General features: G+C 43.8%; 1 protein-coding gene across 7 annotated transcripts in view; it reads right to left on the bottom strand.

Moving 5' to 3' along the window:
* LOC144510161 (RNA-binding motif, single-stranded-interacting protein 3) overlaps positions 1-23,226 on the bottom strand; it is a 1,322,231-nt gene that overhangs the window by 169,659 nt on the left and 1,129,346 nt on the right. For all 7 annotated transcript variants that reach the window (XM_078239576.1, XM_078239587.1, XM_078239604.1 and 4 more), the window contains 2 exons: positions 16,666-16,823; positions 5,307-5,386 (listed from right to left, as the gene is read on the bottom strand). In XM_078239576.1, the coding sequence (XP_078095702.1) occupies positions 5,307-5,386; positions 16,666-16,823 (238 nt within the window). The remainder of the gene's footprint in view (positions 1-5,306; positions 5,387-16,665; positions 16,824-23,226) is intronic.

Below are 23,226 nucleotides of genomic sequence, written 5' to 3'. Positions count from 1 at the left end.
CCCCCTCTGTTGCGTATTTCATGGCGGTGGGAGGTGGTGTGCTGCTCGCTGGCAGCGGGATCTTACGGTCCCGTCACTGTCAACGGGGTTTCCCATTGAACACACCCTTCACCACCTGGAAACCCGTGACCAGGGGTGCACCATTATCGGGACAGTAAGATCCAGCTGGCATAAGCACCAGCAAGATTTCAGTGATGGTCTTTTGCTTCATCTTTCATTGTTTCATACATCCTTAAGACAAAGATTATTTTACTCCACTCTTCCCAGCAAATTCAATTTTGAGAAGTGTTTGCACCAGGCTGGGTGAAATTTGAAAGCACCTTCCTTCTGCCTGCAACCGGAACAAAAATAAACAGAGCACTAATAAGTTTCAAAACATCAGCATCTGACTTCTGTTGGGATCTGTGATTAACACAAACAGAAAAGCCACCACAGCAACCCTGTGCTGATAGGGGTTGCCCTGTGTTCATCTGGCTGGAACAAATTACATAAGTCTGTTTATAATTACTAGTTAAAACTTCCATAACATAGTAACTAGAGAGGTGCTATCGGACCAAAAAGACCAACTCGGCCAGATTCCGGAACCCTACACAAAGCAGGATTTCAGGTTTTTATTATACACCATATAATCAGCAATCCCTGCTATATGCAAGCTATAAATTTCCAGATGTTAAACTGACATTAAGTACTTAGTCATACTGTGACTTTGTTTTTTTTCACATACTAAGTTGTGGTACTGCATTGCACCTTATTATGTAAATCTAAAATCTTCATTAAGTCTATAATTTATTGATACATGAAATAGTAAGACACACACTTGCCTCCTTTCAGGTTTATGCTCACTTTCAAAAAGCAAATAGAGCTTCTAAAAAGATCATTATTAATTTCCCTTTAAATGCAAGAATTGTTCATCTACAGTGCTTTCTTGACATGAATGAATGCCCACTGTTAAGATCAATTATTCAGATCCACAACAGCACACACATGCCTGTTCTTGATAGGGTTGGTCTATGCTCACATTTTGTGCAACTCTGTAACTATCTCTCCAAAAGTGGAAAAACTGCCAGACAATATGGTCTCATTCTCAAAATAGCCACAATACTAGCCACCTACCATCAGGGTGAGTCTAGAATAGAAAAATCAATACCCGCAGTCACAACATAACATGATAGAGTCATAAAATCTCTACAGTGTAGAAGGAGGCCATTCGGCGCAACGGGTCTGCACCGACAACAATCCTACCCAGGCCCAATCCCGGTATCCCCACCCTGTCATTCCCCTGACACTAAGAGGCAATTTAGCATGGCCAATCCACCCAACCCGCACATCTTTGGACTGTGGGAGGAAACCGCAGCACCCGGAGGAAACCCACGCAGACACGGGGAGAACTCCACACAGTCACCCATGGCCGGAATTGAACGCATGTCCCTGGCGCAGTGAGGCAGCAGTGCTAACCACTGTGCCACCGTGCCGACAGCATCTGCAACTGGAAACAGAACAGCTTTTGTAAGGTTAAAATGCATAGGCTAACACTACCCACCGGATGTCCATTTCATGGGTGCATAGCTCTTGGTTCTAAGTACTATTTGGTCTTATAAACTCCTAAGGAAATGGCTAATGACACAGCTCAGCAATTTTTCATTCCTCTTGTTCCTGATGCAATAATTTATCAAGAAATATGTTTGACTTTCCTGCCATTGCAAGGGCTGGAAGGTTAAATGTACACTCAAACAAACAGCTGTCTTAAAACCCAGTGATCCTCAACTTTCCCAGAATCCTCATCCTCATCCTCACAGTGAAAAGCAGAAGAAATATTCATCGTTAAAGAATGCTCATTTGGACTGTCAAGCAATGGATGTAAACCGCACATGTAGCTTAGCATGTTGACAGTTTTTAAAAATTATGAAATGATGAATTTCTGATGCATGGAAAGGAACAGAAAGCAACACATTGGCAAGAACATTTTCATTAATCCAGAAAAAATATTTCAAAAAAGCTGGCAGTTTTTACTTTCATAAATTATTAAATGTGTGGCCCAAGCACCTCTGTAGCCACATGACCTCCAGATATGTGTGACCTTCCTTCCATTGACAAAGAAAGATAAAAATACATATATCATGTACATAAACGTACACACTATTAAAAGGCACTCAAATTCTATGGGAGCAAATTTAACCTGCCTATCTGGTAGGAACAAAGCAAATACATGGTTAAAATCATGGCTAGATATTCAGAGCTCCAGTAAATTCCCACCAATCACCATTTTAACTGTGTAATTTTGTTAAGAAAGCCAAAGGCTCACCAGAAGCAGGTATAACCCCGTGAATACTTGCAATAAGGACCTAGCTGCCATTTTAATGTGAAAACATAAAGCCCCACAACCCCCCACCCAGTGCTTATGGAAATCCACCAGAAATTGTGTGCAGAAAATTAGGAGACAACTGGTTTCCTGCCCTGATCAGAAGGGCAACCCCGTGAACCATATAAGGAGTTACAGTGGCCTGGTTCTTACACAAGCACATTGCATGGACTTGCTCCACTCCCACCTGCTCAATTCCAGCGTGGAGTTAAAACTGGAACTTCATTTTAGAAAATCGGAAATAGATATTTCACCCGCAATTAAGGAAAGCCCTGGAGCTGCACACCAGGAAATGTTAACAAGGCGACTGCTTGGTAAAGTACTTGAAAGCAAAAAGACAGCATGGATTCTAAAAGTTATTTGAAACAAGATGGCGATTACTCTGTGCCTTCCTGATGCACTGGTCATACACATTAGGAAGAGTACTGATTATATAAACAGATCGCAAAGGAAGCTCAGGGCTAAATGAGCGGGAGGTTCGCAGCCCTCCAGGGACAGGCTGGCATTCAGAGGGGGAAATGTAAAATGACAGTTTGGAGCACCCATCATCTTCCAATGTCATAGCATTTTGCCAGGGCTGACGAAGATCAAGGATAGCCTTCCCACCCTGAGGTCAACTGACACACTTTTGAGTTTTAAGTTTATTTATTAGTGTCACAAGTAGGCTTACATTCACACTGCAATGAAGTTACTGTGAAAATCCCCTAGTCACCACACTCCAGAGCCTGTTCGGGTACACTGAGGGAGAATTTAGCATGGCCAATTCACCTAACCAGCACGGTCTTTTGGAGTGTGGGAGGAAACCGGAGCACCCAGAGGAAACCCAGGCAGACACAGGAAGAATGTGCAAACTCCGCACAGACAGTGACCCAAGCCAGGAATTGAACCCGGGTCCCTGGCGCTGTGAGACAGCAGTGCTAACCGTTCTGCAACTGTGCTGCCTCTTAGGTGACCAATTGCTGGCCTCTTCTTGCCTCTGCTGGCATTTGGTCAGGGGGGCCTGCCACCATGTGGGAGGACTACTTGGTGAATTCTGGGCAGTCTCAGTGAGGAGGGAGGGACACTGCGGCCCATGCAAGTGCTTCCCTTGGCAGAAGAGGCTGACCTTGCAGCAACAATCCCTGCAGCTATTCTCAAACAACTTCCTACAACACCTCTCACCAGGGCCCATCCGGTGGGCCTTGGTGACCCCAGACCCCCTTTACCAGTTGCAAGAGGAGACTGTTCCCAAGGTATTCTCTCTGGTAGGTGCAGTTTCAATAGTGGCTACCACTCCCTGTGGCACTGTTGAGCTAGCCCAGCCCTTCAAATGGCCGTCAGCTCTTGGGGGCAAGTGCAGGTCATGAAGATGAATCCCAGCAGCAACTAATTTGTTGCTGGATGGCCAAGTAATGCACACTGAGGTCTAGCAAAAGGCTGAAGTGGGATTGCCTGCAGTTTTTGGGCCCATTGTCTGCCACTATCCCAATAAAATTCAGGCCAATGTGCTTGACTTTAATGTGTGGAGGTTTAGTAATAAATCACACTGCTTAATATCACAGAATAGCATCAATGAACAGCCATTAGTAGACCAGCTACCTGTCTGCTCAGACAATGGAAAACAATAAAGAGGACATGGCTGAAAATAATCATACATAACTTAAAAAATACAAAGCATTGTTATTTTCTCACGTGAACTCATGGTTAAGGGTCTGGAACTGGCCTTGGACCCAAGATAGATGAGAACAAAGCAGCAGCTCATTTGACTGCAATGAAAATGAAAATTGGCTGAGCTATAAAACAGGCTGCTGCCTCACTGGGCAGAATCTTACGAGGTCTGAGTAGGTGGTTTGGAGGTAGGACTAGGAGGGAAAACTGGAAAATCCACATCGATTGAAGGATCAAGATCTCTGGCAAGATTTTGTCTGAGGCAGCTGAACAGCACATAGTCAATAATTATGTTTTAAGGGCCTATTGAGAGGGGAGGAGTCCACTGGGATGTTCCCACCATTGGAGCAGCCTCCCTCTGCGTGCTAAGCCTAGAGCCTCTGTGCAGGTGGCTGACTGAAAGAAAGGGAAGCCCTCTGCCCCAATGACGGGGTTGTGACAGAAAAGACTGCACCTGCAGCCCAAAGGATTCAACCGAAGGGGTTTCCCCTCCACTCTGAAGGGGCTACAACTTCAGTGCTCACCAGTTTTGAAGTTAACGCACACGTCTGAATGTGCCTCAATGTTTGAGGTGCCCTTGCACACTCCTTGTTGGCTGAGCAGTGTTCAGCTCTTCTGGTAGGGCTGCTGGCAGACCTTCGAACTCTGACAAAGGGTCATCCGGACTCAAAACGTTGGCTCTATTCTCTCTCCACAGATGTTGTCAGACCTGCTGAGATTTTCCAGCATCTTCTTTTTTCTTCCAAAGCTGCAAGACCTCTGATTGGGCTCGCAAGAACGCACTCACCATCATTAATTAGACAGGACTCCCAGGGGCAGCCTAATGGAATGCTTCTGGGAGGATTGTGCAGGCCGGCAAGACTCTCAGACTTTCAGGGAGGGAACTCGCATTTGGCCCTGATGGATGAATATTTTCAAAGGTGGCAAAATTCCCCCTTTTTTCACCAATTTGTGCTACTGCCAATTTCATCCCCTAAATGTCCATAAATCACACATTTAGTCTGGGAGTGTTATATCAACAAGCTTAAATCATCAAGGGACAAATACAACAAGTCAGGTATAATTTTTGTAATTAAAAATAATATTGCTCTTAGTTTTATACCTCTGTTTTTGCTTCAGTGAGAATGATTACATTGAAAATAAACTCTTCTTAAAGTTAAGGGAATAATAAACCATTCAAACTTCAATATTGTGTTCAAATCATCTGAACCTTTGACGTTTTTCACACGCCCGTGCACCGTTCTCTATTAACTCTATTTTCCTCATTTATCAATAGCAAATAATAAAAAAAAGGTCATACCTGGTACGCCTGGTGGCATTTTCAGATATTTTCCATTAAAATGTTGAATTACTACTTCACATTTCTCAGTGGACTCCATTCTAGATATAAAGAAAGGGGTTGAGTGGTATTTTGTAATGCAGTAACTAACAATGTGGTCATAAATACATCGTACTTTCCTCAGAATATAATTTCTATCCTGGAGTGTGCGAATGACATTTGACAACAGCTCTTTTTTAATGGCAGACACATTGTACAGAGATGGAGGAATACGCCACCAATATTACGGCCAATTTAGAAGCATATGTTAGCTGCAAACCTGTCCTAAAGTCATTGGCCAGAATTCTCCAGCCATTCATGCCAGCGGGATTCTCCGGTCCCGCTGCAGTGAATGGAGATTTGGCTGAGTGACAAATTCTCCATACTCGCTGGCAGCAGTGGCAGGGCATGAACGACCGGAAAATTCCAGCCACTTTGTCGGCACCCAATAGGATAAATAATACTGGACAGGTTCAACCAGCAACTGTTCCTCTGGAGTGAAGCACTTTCACTGTTGTACCTAATAACTTGAGACTGTTCCAAATCATTGACATGAAAACTTTATATGATTAGTGCCCATTAACAGAGTCAAAACAACAGAAAGCCACTGCAATTATAGACCAATTACCAAGTGTCTAACCACAATCTATGGAGAAAAATTAGGGACAAGGCTATATCTCAAGGATATTTCATTATAATTGGAACAGATTATTTAAATTATTCATGTCCCCCCTCCCCCCTTCATAAGGATGCTGGTGCATTTGCAAGCATTCAGCAAAGAATAGCAAGACAAGTTATGACTGGGAGACGTATAAAACTATATTAATTGGAGAATAGAAGACTGAATTGAAGATTTTTAAACTGCTGAAGCTTAGAAATGTAGAAACAACACTAACTTACATGAATATAGAGTCTTTAACATCGTATGATGTCCCACTGTGCTTCATATTAGCATTATGAAACAAAATTCAACACCAAGTCGCAAAAGGAGTTATTATCGGATAAGCAACCAAAATCTGGTCAAAGGTTTCAAGGAGCATCTCAAGGAAGACAAAACCAGAAAGATTAAGGGAGAAAATTCCAGAACTTAGGGCTGAGAGACTGATGGGAAGGCTGCCACAGTGGAGTGATGGTAATCGGGCATGCTCAATATCATGTATGCCCCTATTGACTAAGGGGCATCAAGAATCACGAGGTAGGCTTGAAAACTCAGATACTGGGAGCTCTGTATTAAGGTGTGCTGTCATTCACAGTCAGGTCAACACTACCCAATAGGGCCCCACACTGGACGGAGCTAATAGTCCCGGGGTCATCTAATTGGAGAAGCGCAGAAATTTTGAAGGGTTGTAGAGCTGACGGTAACTTGAGAGATAGGCAGAACCAGGCTGCGGAGCATTTAAGAACAAGAATGCGAATTTTAAAATCAATGCATTATTTAACTGGGAGCCATAGTTGGTCAGTGAGCACAGGGGTAATGGGTGAATGGCATTTGGTGCAAATTAGGTTACGAGTAGCAGACATTTGAATGAACGCAAGTTTGCATAGATCAGATTTACAGTCACATGAGCTGTTGTCTAACACCACGTATTAATGGCATGGGATAGAGTGCTGTTAAGCAAAATTGTGTAATAATTTGTACCATAACCACAGCATTATCAGCCTTTGCAATGTTATGAAATGAAAAGTTGAAAGAATTATTTCTGTTTTTTCAGTACTTGTGTGCAGATGAGCATATTGTTTAACTCGGGCTTGAATGAAGAATTTGAAGACACTGGTTAGATTTAACTGGTTTCCTGGAAGGCTGCAGATCAGAAAAAACCTTTTATAGACAATAAAGCACATTCGTGTTTAGATTAGATTAGATTAGATTTAGTTTAGATTAACACCTGGATAAAGTAAATGATTAAAATCGAGACCAGGATGGAATGATAAGTACAGATACAGATGATCAAATACTCAACAGAATATAATTGTTGAGGTCATGGAGGAGTCAGTTATGAAATGCAACTGGTCAGTAATCAGTGGAAGTTGTCAGATATATTAATAGCCTGGAGCTTCTATGGAAATTGGTGAAAAACTTCCCTTGATCTTCTTCTAGGGTTTTACGGGTTGGTTCCCTCTCTTGGGACATTGAACGAGTTGGCTGCGTTAATTCCAATAATTGTATGTTGAAGAAAAATGAGGCCGAAGCTAGCCTGTACCTTAAAATACATTTATTTCCAAGACAGCAAAGCAAAGTCACAGACTCTCCCAGTTCCTCCCAGACACACGGAGTGAACTGCTTTATATACTCTTACAGCGATTCTATAATTCTTTCCCAATTGGGGGACAGCTCTGTTTAATCATCAGCTTAAAGCATGAATTTCACTGCAGCACAAGTTCAACATGAACAGGTTCAACACCATGGGAGGTCAAATTATACAGAGGAGAGAAAGGAGCTTTACAGATTAAACAGCCTTTCACAGCTTTCCGTTACTTACAGTTGGTCGGGAGCAGGTCAGTCTGTTGGGGCGGTGAGGTTGGTTGGAGTGGGGTTCAGTCAGAGGGGGTTGATTGGTCAGTGGGGGAATGATGGGCCATGTGTTTAGTGGGGGGGGTGGGGGTCAGGTGGTAAGTGGGGAGGTTTGAGGCAGGTATTAAGTGGAGTATGTGGATTGGGTGGTAACTAGAGGATGGGGATTGGTTGGGGGGGTCTGGATGGTCTATGGGGGGGGTGTGGGGTGAGGGGGGGGCGGTCAGTGGAAGTGTCCCATGGGGTGATCAGGGAGGTGAGGGTCAATATTATAATAACCCAGGAGGTAGGAGCAGTTTTAATTCTTCTAATCTTTCCTGGGCAACTATTCTGGTTAGACAGTTGGAAGCATTTGAAGTTTGTGATTAATACCATATTTGCAGATGGTTTCTATTGGAGGGGCTATTACCCAATGGGATTTGAACTTCCCGGTAATTGCCATATAATCCTGTGGTCGGGATAGGTTCCCCAACATATCTCTGGGTTACGGTGGGCAACTTTTAAAAGTTTATTTCTTAGTGTCACAAGTAGGCGTACATTAACACTGTAATGAAGTTAATCCCCTAGTCACCACACTCCGGCGCCTGTATGGGTACACTGAGGGACAATTTTGCATGGCCAATGCACCTAACCAGCACATATTTCAGACTGTGGGAGGGAACCGGAGCACCTACAGGAAACTCACTCAGATATGTGGAGAAGGTGCAGACTCCGCACCGACAGCAACCCAAGCCAGGAATCAAACCCGGGTCCCTGGCGCTGTGAGGCAGAAGACCTAACCACTGTGCCACCGTGCTGACCCTTGAGAACCCATGTGGAAATTCAATCCTTATTCTGATTATGCAATAGAAATATTAACACATACGTTGATTGGATATTAATTATATTTGCAATAGGGACCTTCTCCAGTAATGGTTAGGCAATAAATTCTAACTTTATAAACTTTCAAGAGTGCAGCTGATCGCCCAGGATTTGACATTACAATGGAAAGAATAGTGCATTGTTCTGAACAATAATTATTATTTCAATCTTGAATTCAAGCAGAAGTGTAATCAGCTATTGGCTATGCATATGTGAATGCACCAAAATGTCTGCATTGCTCGGTTCACTGTTTCAGTGACATATTTAGAATGTGTTACTACCTCATTAAAATAAATGATGGGGGAATATTAAACTTGCAATAGTTTTTACATTGCAGTTTGAATTCAGTAACCACGAATCCTGACATCTTAAAAAGCCAGTAAAAAATTGGAAGATGGGATTTTTAGTTAAATTGATACCCCAACAGATAAATATAGTAGATGCAGATTCAATACCAGCACAAATGCTATATGCTCACCAACTCTGCCACTGTGCAAGCACAGAAATCTCAGGAGCTCGTCACTGCCAAAGACGGACTCTGCACCACGACATATTGGATTACCTCAGCGTTACCCACTTTGTCCTCTCCTCCCCCTTCAGCACGCCATTTCATTTCGCAATCCAGGTAACAATTAGCTGGCTGATAAAGGCAGACCTATCCGAGCTCCAGCCAATTTGCAAGTGAAACTCAAACTCTTCGGTGATAAACTAAGAGGTTCATCCACTCAAACCAGTCAGCCTGAATGTTTGTTAAAATGTACCAATCATGGGCACACATCCTCATGCAAATTTTGTGATTTTATGTTGGCTTCATGGTGCCTGTACAAAAAGTTGCTTTGCCTTGTGAATAGAATTACTATATTCTTTAAAATCTCCAGTGGATAGTTTAAGATTAATTTCTCTCTTCCTTCCAATATATGTTGGATAATCTACCTTCCCAATTCTCTTGAAGAGTTGGCCTGTGTTGCAGTTCATTTCCATGGATGACAGTGGCCTTTGCCCTGAAGTAGAAGAGCTAACAGGTCAGCAGGCTATTCAACATAGGCAGCATGACTACCAACCCCAAATCTGCCTTTATGCAGCATGTAGTTTCCACAAAGGATACGGAATAGTGATCAACAGCATCACTGGATTGGAGAACTCCATGTTTGTAATTTCAAACATAGTGTATTAGTAGGTGAATGCTTCTTTCAATCGCCTGGCTTCGCAGTACTGGAGTGTACCTGGCTGAGTTCTGGCCTCAGCTGGCATTTCAAATCGGCTTTCATCTTTAAATAAATGGAATCATTTTGTGAACAGATTCCGAGAGACAGCATTGCAGAGCAGTGAGCGAAAGATACCAGAGGTGAAAAATTAGAATTAGCTGGCCCATCATGCAGTTCAGCCAATGATAGGGTTGTCCCGAAGGTAAAGTAAAGGGATGCATTCCTCTTTTCTAGCTACTTATCCAGCCAATGGTAAGGAACATTCTTCTTCTAAATTTCTGTTCTCGACCGAGTTCTCCAATCTGAGCCAGCATAATGCTGGGAATTCTCAGTGCCATTCTTGATTATTCAGCATTCTTCTTTGAAATCACATGTGCCAAAGCACAAACCCACTTCTTCAAGAATCACTTGTGAAGAAGAGTCTGGAGGGCAATAAATGTACACAAATATTTATGTGATGGCTGATGTATGATTCCAAAAAAAGATTGCTGGTGCTCGATGACACTATGAAGCCGTAAGAAGAGTTGTACAATGAAACCAATTAAGACATACTTTCAAAAGCATTATCAGATGTAAACTCCTCCAATAAACTAGTTTGAGAGCCAAACCTTGCACTCCCTATTGCAGTTGAATGAAAAATGCACTCCTTTTCTCCTAGAATTTCTCAATTAGTTGATCTGAAATTCCAGCAGATGTTATCAGCAATCTGGCACACGCTTGGCTTTAAGTCAAGTGAAAACTTATCAGTCCTGACAAGGAGCAGCAGCACAAAGAAAGGAACACTGTTTACTGTTCTCCTTTTATGTGGTGTTCAGTTACCTCTACTGGATCTTTTGTCCCTGTGACGTACCTGAAACCTAATGGGACTCAGCCGTTGCATAACTATGGGCAAGTTGACATCCTTTCAACTACCTGCTATACATGTGGAGGGGAGAAATAGATCTTAATGCTGATCCTACTATGTTCAAAATACCGCAGAAACTCTTCAGAGTAAATTCTTGATTTCAATTACAAAATTCTGTTCCACCAAAATTTCCATTGTATTAGGAGCCAATTGATTGAGTGTTGTTGACTGACTCACTGACTGATGAAACAGAGATCAGCAAGTTTCACTTCACTTACATACAGTCAATCTGAAGTCAATGTAGTTTCAATGTTGAGTTATAAAGCAATTTCAAAATCCCTCTACAAAATGTACAATTTTCTCTTGTTCTCAAGGCTATGCTCTTAGCCAGCGCTTAATGGTGTAAAATGAATGGATTGGGACACTATTGCTTCCAATAGGTGAACTGGAATGAACACCCAACAACAAGTATAGGTTGAGAATTAGGTGTTTAAGATTGGAGGCCGAGGGGTAGACTTCAGTTTTGGGAGATAAGTGACCACAATATCGGCAATGCTCTTGCTCTGCCCAATGGCTGGAAGGCATGAACCACTCTCAGGTTTGGACCTCATTAACATTTTGCCAAACGGGAGACCTGGTACACCTCACTGGTTACCACAGAGGAAAATTAGCTGCTGTCACATACACCCAGCAGCTGAACTCTGTCACGGGGGAACAGGTTGCGTGGAGTTGGTGCGAGAACGCGAGAAAAGGCCAGGAGGAGTGAATTTGGAAAATGCCACTTTTTTTCATGCATAATAAATATTCTCACAGTTTCGGACTTTGCTTAAAGACTGTTCCACTTCATTATGTTATTGTAAGGCATTATTCTCCTTCCTGAATTAAAATCCAATTTAAATTAGTGTTTAACACATTAAAGAAGCCACCCCCGACAGACAAGCCCTCCGTATACACAGGATCTGCTCAGATGAGGAGGATCACAACAGACACCTTCAGACGCTGAAAGATGCCCTCATAAGAACAGGATATGGCGCTCGACTCATCGATCGACAGTTTCGACACGCCACAGCGAAAAACCGCACCAACCTCCTCAGAAGACAAACACGGGACACGGCGGACAGAGTACCCTTCGTCGTCCAGTACTTCCCCGGAGCGGAGAAGCTATGATATCTTCTCCGGAGCCTTCAACATGTCATTGATGAAGACGAACATCTCGCCAAGGCCATCCCCACACCCCCACTTCTTGCCTTCAAACAACCGCACAACCTCAAACAGACCATTGTCTGCAGCAAACTACCCAGCCTTCAGGAGAACAGTGACCACGACACCACACAACCCTGCCACAGCAACCTCTGCAAGACGTGCCAGATCATCGACATGGATGCCATCATCTCACGTGAGAACATCATCCACCAGGTACATGGTACATACTCTTGCAACTCGGCCAACGTTGTCTACCTGACACACTGCAGGAAAGGATGTCCCGAGACATGGTACATTGGGGAGACCATGCAGACGCTACGACAACGGATGAATGAACACCGCTCGACAATCACCAGGCAAGAGTGTTCACTTTCTGTTGGGGAACACTTCAGCGGTCACGGGCATTCGGCCTCTGATCTTCAGGTAAGCGTTCTCCAAGACGACCTTCACGACACACGACAACTCAGAGTCGCTGAGCAGGGACTGATAGCCAAGTTCCGCACACATGAGGACGGCCTCAACCGGGATCTTGGGTTCATGTCACACTATCTGTAACCCCCACGACTTGCCTGGGCTTGCAAAATCTCACTAACTGTCCTGGCTGGAGACAATACACATCTCTTTAACCTGTGTTTAACCCTCTCTCCACTCACATTGTCTGTACCTTTAAGACTTGGTTACCTGTAAAGACTTGCATTCCAACCATTATTTTGGAAATTGAGTTTGTGTCTTTATATGCCCTGTTTGTGAACAGAACTCCCACTTACCTGACGAAGGAGCAGCGCTCCGAAAGTGGTTTTTGCTACCAAATAAACCTGTTGGACTTTAAACTGGTGTTGTGAGACTTCTTACTGTGTTTACCCCAGTCCAACGTCGGCATCTCCACATCATGGCTACTTAATGACAGAGGTGCTGCCATCTGATCCTGAGACGTTCTATTTTGGTAGTGGAAGAGTAAAGTATCTATCTCATGTCTCATGTGAGTCAGCTCTTAAATAAATAATATATACTCCCATATTAATGTTCTGTGCCTGTCGTATGTGAGCATTCTGCACATGTATCATCAAAACTGTATGAACTCTCTCGCAAACCCTTTGCTCTTGTTGAGGGACACATAAAGATAATCTCATCACTTTAACAGTATCTATTGTGCCACAACGCTGATGATACCAGATGGATGCTTTCTTTTTGCAAGAAGTGTTGTTTCTTTAAAACAAAAAAATTCTTATTACGAATGGCATTGTTCTCTTGCATTTGGAGTATTAAATTAATTCAATATCCTTGGACCAGAAAAATGTCCCTCCTTGTTTGCAATGGGGCTTACCACTTTAAAAGTCTGACAAGAGAAAGAGTCAGGCTTCCTGTTCCGGTTCATCATTCTGTGGCAACTGATTGTGAGCCCATGTGGAGATTGGCTGATACCGGACTGAACTCAGCCTGATAAGCCTCGTATTTTAATGAAAAAGAAAAAGATATATGAATGGCAATAATGAGGGGTCAATAACCAGGTGGGATAGATTTAAGATGAAGGGCTGGAGATTCAGAGGGGGAAACCCATTTTCACCCAGAGGGTGGTGGGAATCTGGAACTCACTGCCTGAAAGGGTGGTGGAGGTGGGGGCCCGCACAACATTTAAGAAGCACTTGAAACACGATAGCAAACAAAGACAGTGACAAAGTGCTGGAAAATGGGATCAGAATAAATAGGTGCTTGATGGCCAGCGCGGACACAATGGGCCAAAGGGCCTCCTTCTGTGCTGACTCTAACATGAAGAAAGAACAAAAAATTACTAAAAATATTGGGAGTTAATAATGTTGTGGAATTCATCTTTCATTGTTTTTAATCAGGAATCAATATCATGAGTGAGGAGTGAATTTGATTTACAACCACCCAAATGGCCAGAATTAGTGGTCCAGATTTTCCAGTCTGGCCCACAGCGATTCTGGAGAGGCAGCTAAAAGTCCATTAACCTCCGGTGTGATTTTCCAGTCCTGCTGCAGGCTGGACCAGAAAATCTCACCCGTTATAGATCTCGTTGAAATGACACAAATTCAGCCCAGTACAGATCAGATCATAAATGCAAAATGTAGAGGAACTTTATCAAAGTTCCTCAAATAGAGGAACTTTATCAAGAGTGGTGGGGGGTGTGGGGGCTGGTGAGTGCAGTACAAGTACTAAATGGGTTACTCTAGAGATCAGCACTGGGACCATTACTGTTTCTAATTTACATAAGTGACCTGGATTCAGAAACACAAGGTACAGTGGTCAACTTTGCAAATGGAACTAAGCTAGGAAGGCGGGTAAAATTGGATGAAGCAACTCAGCATTGGTAGAATAAGCTGGGCATGAATATGCAAGTAAATAGGAGAATGGAAGATGAAAGATGATATAGCCAAGTTCAAAGAAAAAAACAGATAATGCACGCCCTTCAGAAAAAGTGCTGAAAAACTAAAACTGAAGCTGTAAAAGACAGAGGCGTTTTTTTAGATGTATTGTTAAACCTTCCCAACCCATGCAGAGCAGTAATCAGTAAAGCCAACAATATGTTGAAGTCTACAGTCAAAATGACATAATACAAATCAAAATAAGGAGTGATCAGCTTTTCCAGTGCTCCAGTCAGATCACATCTTAAATCCTGCATTCAGCCTGGGACCAAAACACTAGAGGAATATTCCGGTGTTCGAGGCAGTGGTCAGCGGATGTATGAGGCTGATCAAATGTATCAGGAATGTAATATAGTAAGGATAAACTGGAAAAACTTGAGCTTATCGATTTAGAAAGGAGGTGTGTGTGAGAGCTCAGTTTATAGAAATACATAAGATTGTTCAGGAAATAGATTGTCACTTTAAATTAAACTCTGGAAGGACAACTTCAGGACACAAGTTAAAACGAATAATTGTAGGACTGATATAGCAACATAGGAACAGGACATTCATGCCACACAAGTGCCAGGCAATGACTATCTCTAACAAGAGAGAATCTAACCATTGCCTCTTGTCATTCAACGGCATTACTATTACCGAATCCTCCACTACCGTCATCCTGAGGGCTACTATTGAGCAGAAACTGATCTGGACTAGCCACATAATATTATGGCTACAAGAGCAGTTCAAGGTTAGGTGAAGTAATGGGGTAAATGTGTGGAGTTACGGGGATAGGGCGGGGTGGCCCTGGGTAAGATGTTCTGTGAGGGTGTCAGTGTAGTATTGATGGGCTGAATGGCCTCCTTCTGCACTGTAGGGATTCTATGATCTGAATACCTATCTCAGGTCATGTCCCCATGTTCTGGACTGCACCACCAGAGAACATAGGCCAGGATTTTATGACCTTGTCATGGTGTGTCTCCCCCTGGTGATGCAGTGGGCCATTTAAATTGCAGTTAACTTCAGCAGGCCCATAATACCCTGCCGCACCGGGCTAAGTAAGTCCTGGCCATAGTTTCTCTCTATCTGCCATTACAAAACTTCTGATCAAATTAAAGACTTCCATTAGATTACCCCTTAATCTTCTAAACTCAAGGAGACACAATCCTGGTAACCTGTCCTTATAATTTAACTCATTCTTACTCTGATGAATCTACTTTGCACCCAGCCCGAGGCTAAAAAGGTGTGGCAAATGAAATGAATATAGTGCTCTCGATACAATTTAACCAGTACAACATCATCAGGAAATTATTCACACAAATGAATTAATGAATATTTGGAATGTACTTCCAGGTTAAGCTGGAGAGGCAAAATAATTTAATACTTGGGAGGATACAATGGAAGGTGTTAGGTTCTGTCTGAATCGATGAAATAATGTGGGCCAAATGGCCTCCCTCATCCATAATTATCTTGTGAGCTGAATTGTCAGTCCTCTGATTTGGAGGTGCAATGATCTTGTGCTATTTTCAGCCGCATGCTTCATGGGCTAACAGGTGGGAGATTGTGTTGTTTTTCCTCTGACAGTTTGAACAGTAAATCATGCACTTCAGTCTGTACTTTTAGCCCTTTCAGCCTGCATGAAGTTGGCCTGTGGCTGACTTGCCTTAAAGTAAACGTTCAGTGAGTCAAGTGACCCTTTTGATTATGAGACATATTTATCGTACATATATTCATAGAAATCATAGAAACCCTACAGTGCAGAAGGAGGCCATTCGGCCCATCGAGTCTGCACCGACCACAATCCCACCCAGGCCCTACCCCCACATATTTACTCACTAATCTACGCATCCCAGGATTCTAAGGGGCAATTTTTAACCTGGCCAATCAACCTAACCTGCACATCTTTGGATGTGGGAGGAAACCGGAGCACCCGGAGGAAACCCACGCAGACACGAGGAGAATGTGCAAACTCCACACAGACAGTGACCCGAGCTGGGAATCGAACCCGGGACCCTGGAGCTGTGAAGCAGCAGTGCTAACCACTGTGCTACCGTGCCGCCCATTATTATCACACAATAATATCGTACTTGGGGGGAGCTTTGCTCTACTTTTTGGAGGGAGTAATAAGGGGGTTCCTGTTCACCCCTGGACATGGGCAGATTTGAGATATACACTTTGATTAGATCTTGTTCCTGTTACTGCTCAGAAAGACAAAAGGTTGATATGCCCACTGGAAAACTGACATGAGTAGATCAGCTGTTTGACTTGATTTATACCAGGATTACTCAATAAAATTCCACTTTATTTGATCATTTGTGGCAGTTTTATTGAAGGATAGACTCCTGGCTCTCACCTGGCAAATCCCACTCCTCGGCTTACTCCATTTGCATCTCTTAATATCCTTGTGGAGATCACGTGGCCAAAAGGCTTCAGCATGTTCTCTAGTTCCTGCTCATCCATGGATATGGGCAGATTTGAGATGTACAGGTTGGTTGGGTCCTGTTCCTGCTGCTGCAAAGAAAGAAGAAAATATGACATGAATGTCTACATTTCAAAGTGGAATATCTAAGAGTTTCAGATATACAAAAAAAAAACAAGACCACCAGAAAAAGCACAGCCAAATAACACAATGACAACTCCATTTAAAATCAATCACAAATAACCAAACTTTCTAAATTAAAAAAAAACAGCCATGGGTAAGTAAGTATGTTTATTTATTAGTCACGAGTAGGCTTGCATTAACCACTGCAATGAAGTTGCTGTGAAAATCCTCCAGTCGCCACACTCTGGCACCTGTTCGGGTACACCGAGGAAGAATTTGCCATGGCCAATGCACCGAACCAGCATGTCTTTTGAACTGTGGGAAGAAACCGGAGCACCCGGAGGAAACCCACGCAGACATGGGGAGAATGTGAAAACTCCGCACAGTGTCCCAAGCCGAGAATTGAACCTGGGTCCCCGGCACTGTGAGGCAGTAGTGCTAACCACTGTGCCATCCACAAAGCAGTCCTGCATTTTCTTACCATCCTTCAAAATCTGATCAACATTTGCAGTATTCTTAAAATCGTCTGTTCTGAAGAAAAAAATTCTACACACACACGAATGACACACACACCAAATGGCCTCAGTTATGGTTGGCATGGACAGGAAGGTGGGATTGAGCAGCAGGAGGGTGTCCTTTGCACATCAGGGGCTGACCCCCTAAGATAGTAGCCCCTCACCCACTTTGCTAAGCTGCCCAAACCCTCCCTACCCAATACTTACCTCACACCGGAATCTATTGGACCTTCTTCTTGGAAGTGGGTGCCGTCCTGACAGCACTCACTACTGAGCGCAAGGTACTGTTGTGACTGTTGAATGGCTGGCCAGTCCGATTGGTTGGCAGCTCCTAAGAAGGGGCAGATGTCCTACTGCATTTAGCCCACCCACAGTGTTCAGTGGCTGTGGGGCAGGCTCGCATGGAGTGAGTCGACTTCCAGCTGACTTTCCTTCCGTTGAGCAGCCTGCACCTGTCCACCTGTTTCCCGCCCTCCAATCCCACATCCTCATAAAATGCAGCCCGTTATTTAACTTGATACTTCCTGTCACATTCCATTGAGAAGATATATGCAATTTGCCTCTGTTGATGCCTTAAATAATAGTGGCTTTGTGGGAGCTTTCCTTGGTTTTGTGAGTATGTTTGCTGTTATTGCTGCCTGACGGCTGTATTTGATGTTCTGGGTGCAGTTGACTCTGCAGAACGCTCAATGTCACTTCTCAGCTATCTCTGTAAAGTAAGTTGCCAGGTATGTTTTGAGTTCTTCATTGTAGCTGTTCATTCTTGATATCCTTTTATTTCACTTTTAACGGGTAATCAGGGACTGCTTCTTCTTATGAACAATAATAATTTGCTGAGTGATTCATTACTGAGCTGCTTCAGTCTGGGGCTAATGGTTGACCTGACACAAACAAATTAGGGCGTCAGCTTTCTTCCCTTTCCTTCAGATTGCCCCTCTGTCTTTCCTAATTCCTAAAGCCACCAGCCCTTGTTGTCAGTGGCCTGACCACACGCTCAAACCTCTCCCTTCCAACATCATGATTGACCTTTCGAAAGCTGAAGATGGAGTATTAAGTGCCTTTCTATCTTTGGAGAACAAATTATTTTAAATCTCACTTTTTAGGCGTATGCTAATTGGGGCTCCTACACATGAGACTATGATGTCTTGGTGAGACTGCTACACCATGTGAATGTCTGGCTACTTGTTATGTTGAATTGTTTTATAGCATTCCTTTGATCGCACGGTGCTGTAAGAAAGAAGACACACCAGGGTGACCATGAGCCTGTGTGCACTGGTTGGGAGCATCACCACCAAATGATTTGGGGACCCTTTCTTCCTAGGTCAGCAAAAAGGCAAATGCAAAGCGATGCTACCCACTGCAAGGATTATTGCAGCTACCATATGCAGCAAGAGGCTTGCAAATGAAAGGAAGTGTAACAGTAATCTATGACCTGAAATCTACTGGCCTCTCCTTACGGGTGTGATACAATGCTGAGCTATGGCATGGCACAGTGTTGTAGCACAGAGGGTCACCCATCTCAAAAGCAGTTCATGTGGCGCCACGTTTATTCCAGCAGTCATGAAAGAAAAGATTGGGTGCAAGTCTGGTCCACTCTATTGCTGGAATTTTACCACCACATTCTACTTGCAGAACGGAATTCTATATTGGCCTCGGGTGGGATTTTATGAGCCTTACCTGAGCGATGTCGTAAAATAGCGGTCTATCAATTGTTTTCAGACTTACGCATGCACATGCAATTCTCATAAATAAGACTAAACAGACAGGGGGATAGGATGTATCAAACCAAATTGAAGGTAAAGGCTGCAAACTTTTAAGGTTCTTCAAAAGCTTTCCGCACGTGTGCCCCACTTAGGTGACAGCCCACTTTAATTGCCTCCATTCTTGATTTCAAAAGTAAAGATGCACCCAAAAAAACAAATCATACATCAGAACATAGAAACAGGAATAGCTCCTTGAGTCTATTCTGTAATACAAGACGTCACGGCTGATCTGCAAACTAACTCCATATATCTGCCTTTGAACAACAAAAATCCATTCATCTCAAACTTAAAATGAACAACTGATCCAGTCATAACTGCTGTTTGTGGAAGATAGTTCCAAATATCCACCACCCTTTGCATGTAGAATTATTTCCGAATTTAGTTGTGAAAAGATTGGCTCTAATTCTTAGACATATCCTCCAGACTCCCCAACCAGCCGGCAAAAAGAAAGTTTATTGGTATCAAATTTTCCGGAAGACGCATTCAACTTTCATGCTTAATCGCAATTGCAGTGCAATCAGCAACACTACAATCATTACAAAGCAGAACTATTGAACAATATGGTTTAAAATAACAAAGAAGTTACTTCGCAAAACATACAGAAAATGAACACTAAAATATCAGAAAGTGACAATTATATGTTTATAAAATGCTTCAGGTTTCAACTTTTGCCTCAATTACCATTTAACAGTCGTTACAGGATGACAGCTACGGTGTGAGTGCTTTTCCAAAGAGCATTTAAATTGTAAAATAAATTGCAGCACTTGGAAGATACTGCTTGCTTAAGCTTATTAAACCCCAGTAATTGGAAATGGTTGCTGCACATTAAAATGCAATCTCATTAAGCAGCTTTTTGAAAGCTCCAACTCTCTTAATATTCTGAGATACTTGAAATTGCAAAACACTCATTGCTAAGACATGGATGTCGCAAAATTCAGATGCATAACACGGCCTTAGAGATCCAAAATGGCACCTACAGCGTACACACACACACTTCAGGTGTAAGTCACATTGGACACCATTTTGGTGAGTGCATTAGTGGCTTGTAATGAGACTGCGCTGGAAATATGCAGATCGTGACATTAATCAGTGTTGAACACTGATTTGAGATCAGCGCTCTATTCTGGAGCACAACCTTCCAGTTAACATCTTCTCTTAACCACGCATAGCTGAACATATGCTCAATAGCAGGAAGGAATCCCTGCCAATGGTATTTAAAGGGATCATCAATGACTTATAGGTTAGCTGCAGATTGATTACTACTGGCTGTTGCTGTGATTCTCCAATGTTTTCCATTTAAAGTTGCAAAAATCTTCAAGGAGCGGCGTAGCACTCATGAAGAACGTTTTCCCTGACATCAAGTATTCTGCTCAAACCATTTACTCTCAGATTTGGAAGCCATCCTCCTGGGACTACAGCATGAAGGGGCGAATGAGCAGAGGTGACGCAGACGATGTAAAGTTGCTGGAAGAGGGAGGAGAAGGAAGGAAACAAAGGTTCTCAGCAGGGAGTTGTAACCACCGAGAACATTGAGGAAACAATGCTCCTACCTGAACCTCAGCGAGGAATAATGTCTGTGTTTCAGTAAGTGTATCCTCACTGAAATCTGTCACCTGCTGCAGCCATAACTACAGCCTTAGAACAGGAAGAGGAAGCATTGCTAATGACTGTGGCTGTGAATTTAACGCTTCTGCTCCCTTGCTGGCTGGAGCAGAGATATTTGCAGCATCCCCCAGTTTTGCATTGACTGATAGATAAAGGTGGTCACTGAGGATCTGTATTGCAAAAGATGTCTCATTTCTGGAGTGAAGCAGGCAGTGTGAGCTTGTGGCTTTGCAAGGATTGCAGGCTTCTCCATGCTGTAACCATGCAAACTTGGCTGCAGATATATTGGTACCGTGTGTCGGCTCTGAGATGTAACACAACCAAAAGGGATTCCACTCCTTCAACATCCTGCAGGTTTGTGAATGGTGCAGGTAAATGCCCAGTATCCTGATGGCAGTCATGCTGCCTTAATCTGGTGACAGTTGGCTGTGTTGTTGAACCAACACATTAAACCTAAGGTCGGCTACTGGGTGACAATTGGGCAATCCAGTGATGACTTGGCTGATGGCTCCAGCATGCAATCCCCATTCAGGTGGGTGTGGGCAGCATGCATATCATGAAAGCCATGCTGCCACTCATAAGAGTAGAGCTGAAATAACACTTGCGCTACACGGGTCACTCAGCTACAGCAAAGGTTAGCGCGATTGGTTCCTGGAATGAGAGGGTTGTCCTGCGATAAGAGACTGAGTAAATTGGTAAATGCTCTCTGAAGATTAGAGGAACCAGGGGCAATCGCATTAAACATGCAAAATTCAGGAGGGGCTTGATAGAGTGGACACTGAGCAATCGTTTCTGCTGGTCGGGGAATCTAAAACACGGGAGCGTAGTCTCAGATTAAGGGACTGATCATTTTGGACTGAGACGAGGAGAGAATACTTCAGAGTTGCGAATGTGTAGAATTCTCTACCCCAGCGGATTGTGGAGGCTCTATCATTGCGTACATTTAAGGCTGGGGGTAGACAGATTTTTGGTCTCTCGGGGAATTAAGGGATATGGGGAGCGGTGGCCAAATGGTGTTTAAACCCATGATCGTGTTGAATGATAAAGCTCCATGTCTTGCGATCTTGTGGAGGAGCTCTGCAGTACTTTGCTGAGCAGGTCTCAGGATTCATGCTGGTCTTCTGCATAGCACACAAACTATTACGAGGACATAGCTCTTTCCAGCAGCTACATGATGACCAGCTGAGAAGCAGCAAAGAGAGGAGGGAGAGGAAGTGAGAAGACAACACGAGCCGTTGTCTGTGAATTACTGATCTAACTGCGGTACATGGCTGGCGGAGAGCCACCGTCTCTCAGTGGAGCATACAGCAGATTTCCTTACAGGAGTTGATGCAGCCCATAGTCGGCTCTTCCAGGTCCAGAGCCGTACGTGAGCGGCTCTGGACCTGGAAGAGCCGACTATGGGCTGCATCAACTCAGCATGGGCAGCAGCTGTCTGGGCTGACAAGGGCACAGCAAGGGCACTGACAGAGTGACAGGGTTTGGGAAGGGAAATGCTGTCACTTAAAGGAGGTCAGCAGATGGGGGCTCCATGGAGACACTCCACTCTCCCAGGAAGTTCCTTCAACAATCCTGATAATCTGCTGGAAAATAGATTGCTGGGCTGCCGTGACACTCTGCAAGCCCCTTTGAACACTGGTATCTACACACACAATGGCAGCAATCTGAGCCTGCATGGTAACAAGCGGATCTTACATGACAGGCCTGAGCTTCCAAATACTCAGTTTTGGGTGTTTTTTTTACTTGTGCTGCAATGGAGACTGGGCTAGTGGCCATCACAGTATGTCATGGTGGGATTTGAGAGGGTGCCCCTGGAGTTGGTTGGAAAGGATGGGCTGCAATATCTCAGCGAAGCCCTGTACCAAGTGGATGCCCATCTTCTCCATGCTCCTTGACACTGAATGCAGACATTCTGGAAGACCTGCTATTGCACCAGCAGTGCATTGTGGATATACATCAAAGTGCAAACCCGAGTCCTCGGCAGCAGAATGTTGCCCACCTGTGAACTGTTCCCTGCCATACCCTTATCCCCCAGCCCTGGCTGCGCACCACTTGCGCCCAGTATGTCACCACTTGCAGATCATGCCTTTGTGCTGTTCTCTATAGTAGGTGTCATGTCAGTATCTGAGCTGGTAGCTGCTGAAATTCAATTATAGTGGTTATTCTTCACTGTCTCGCATCTATTGCTTTTCAATCACTGCCTGACCAGGTTTCAGCTCCAGAACTTGAAAGGAGAAAGGCACAAGATGTGGATGCTTACGCCTTCTGCAGCTCGCAAATCAGAAGAGATTGGTGGATGTGAGAAAGACGATTAGTCATGGGTTCACCATCACCTTTTATAGTTACAGCCCCTCCGCTGCTCACGGCCTCAGCAATGGCCACTCCAGAGATAGTCACAGCCGTCTCCTCCTCGGTGGGAAGGAGATGCCGTTGCGCCTCTTCCTGCCGGTTAGGTTTTGTTGCCTCCCGGTTATGCGCCACCTTGTTCT

Source organism: Mustelus asterias, chromosome 2, assembly GCF_964213995.1.
Source record: "Mustelus asterias chromosome 2, sMusAst1.hap1.1, whole genome shotgun sequence".
Taxonomy (NCBI): Eukaryota; Metazoa; Chordata; class Chondrichthyes; order Carcharhiniformes; family Triakidae; genus Mustelus; species Mustelus asterias.
This window is presented reverse-complemented; position numbering and strand designations above follow the sequence as displayed.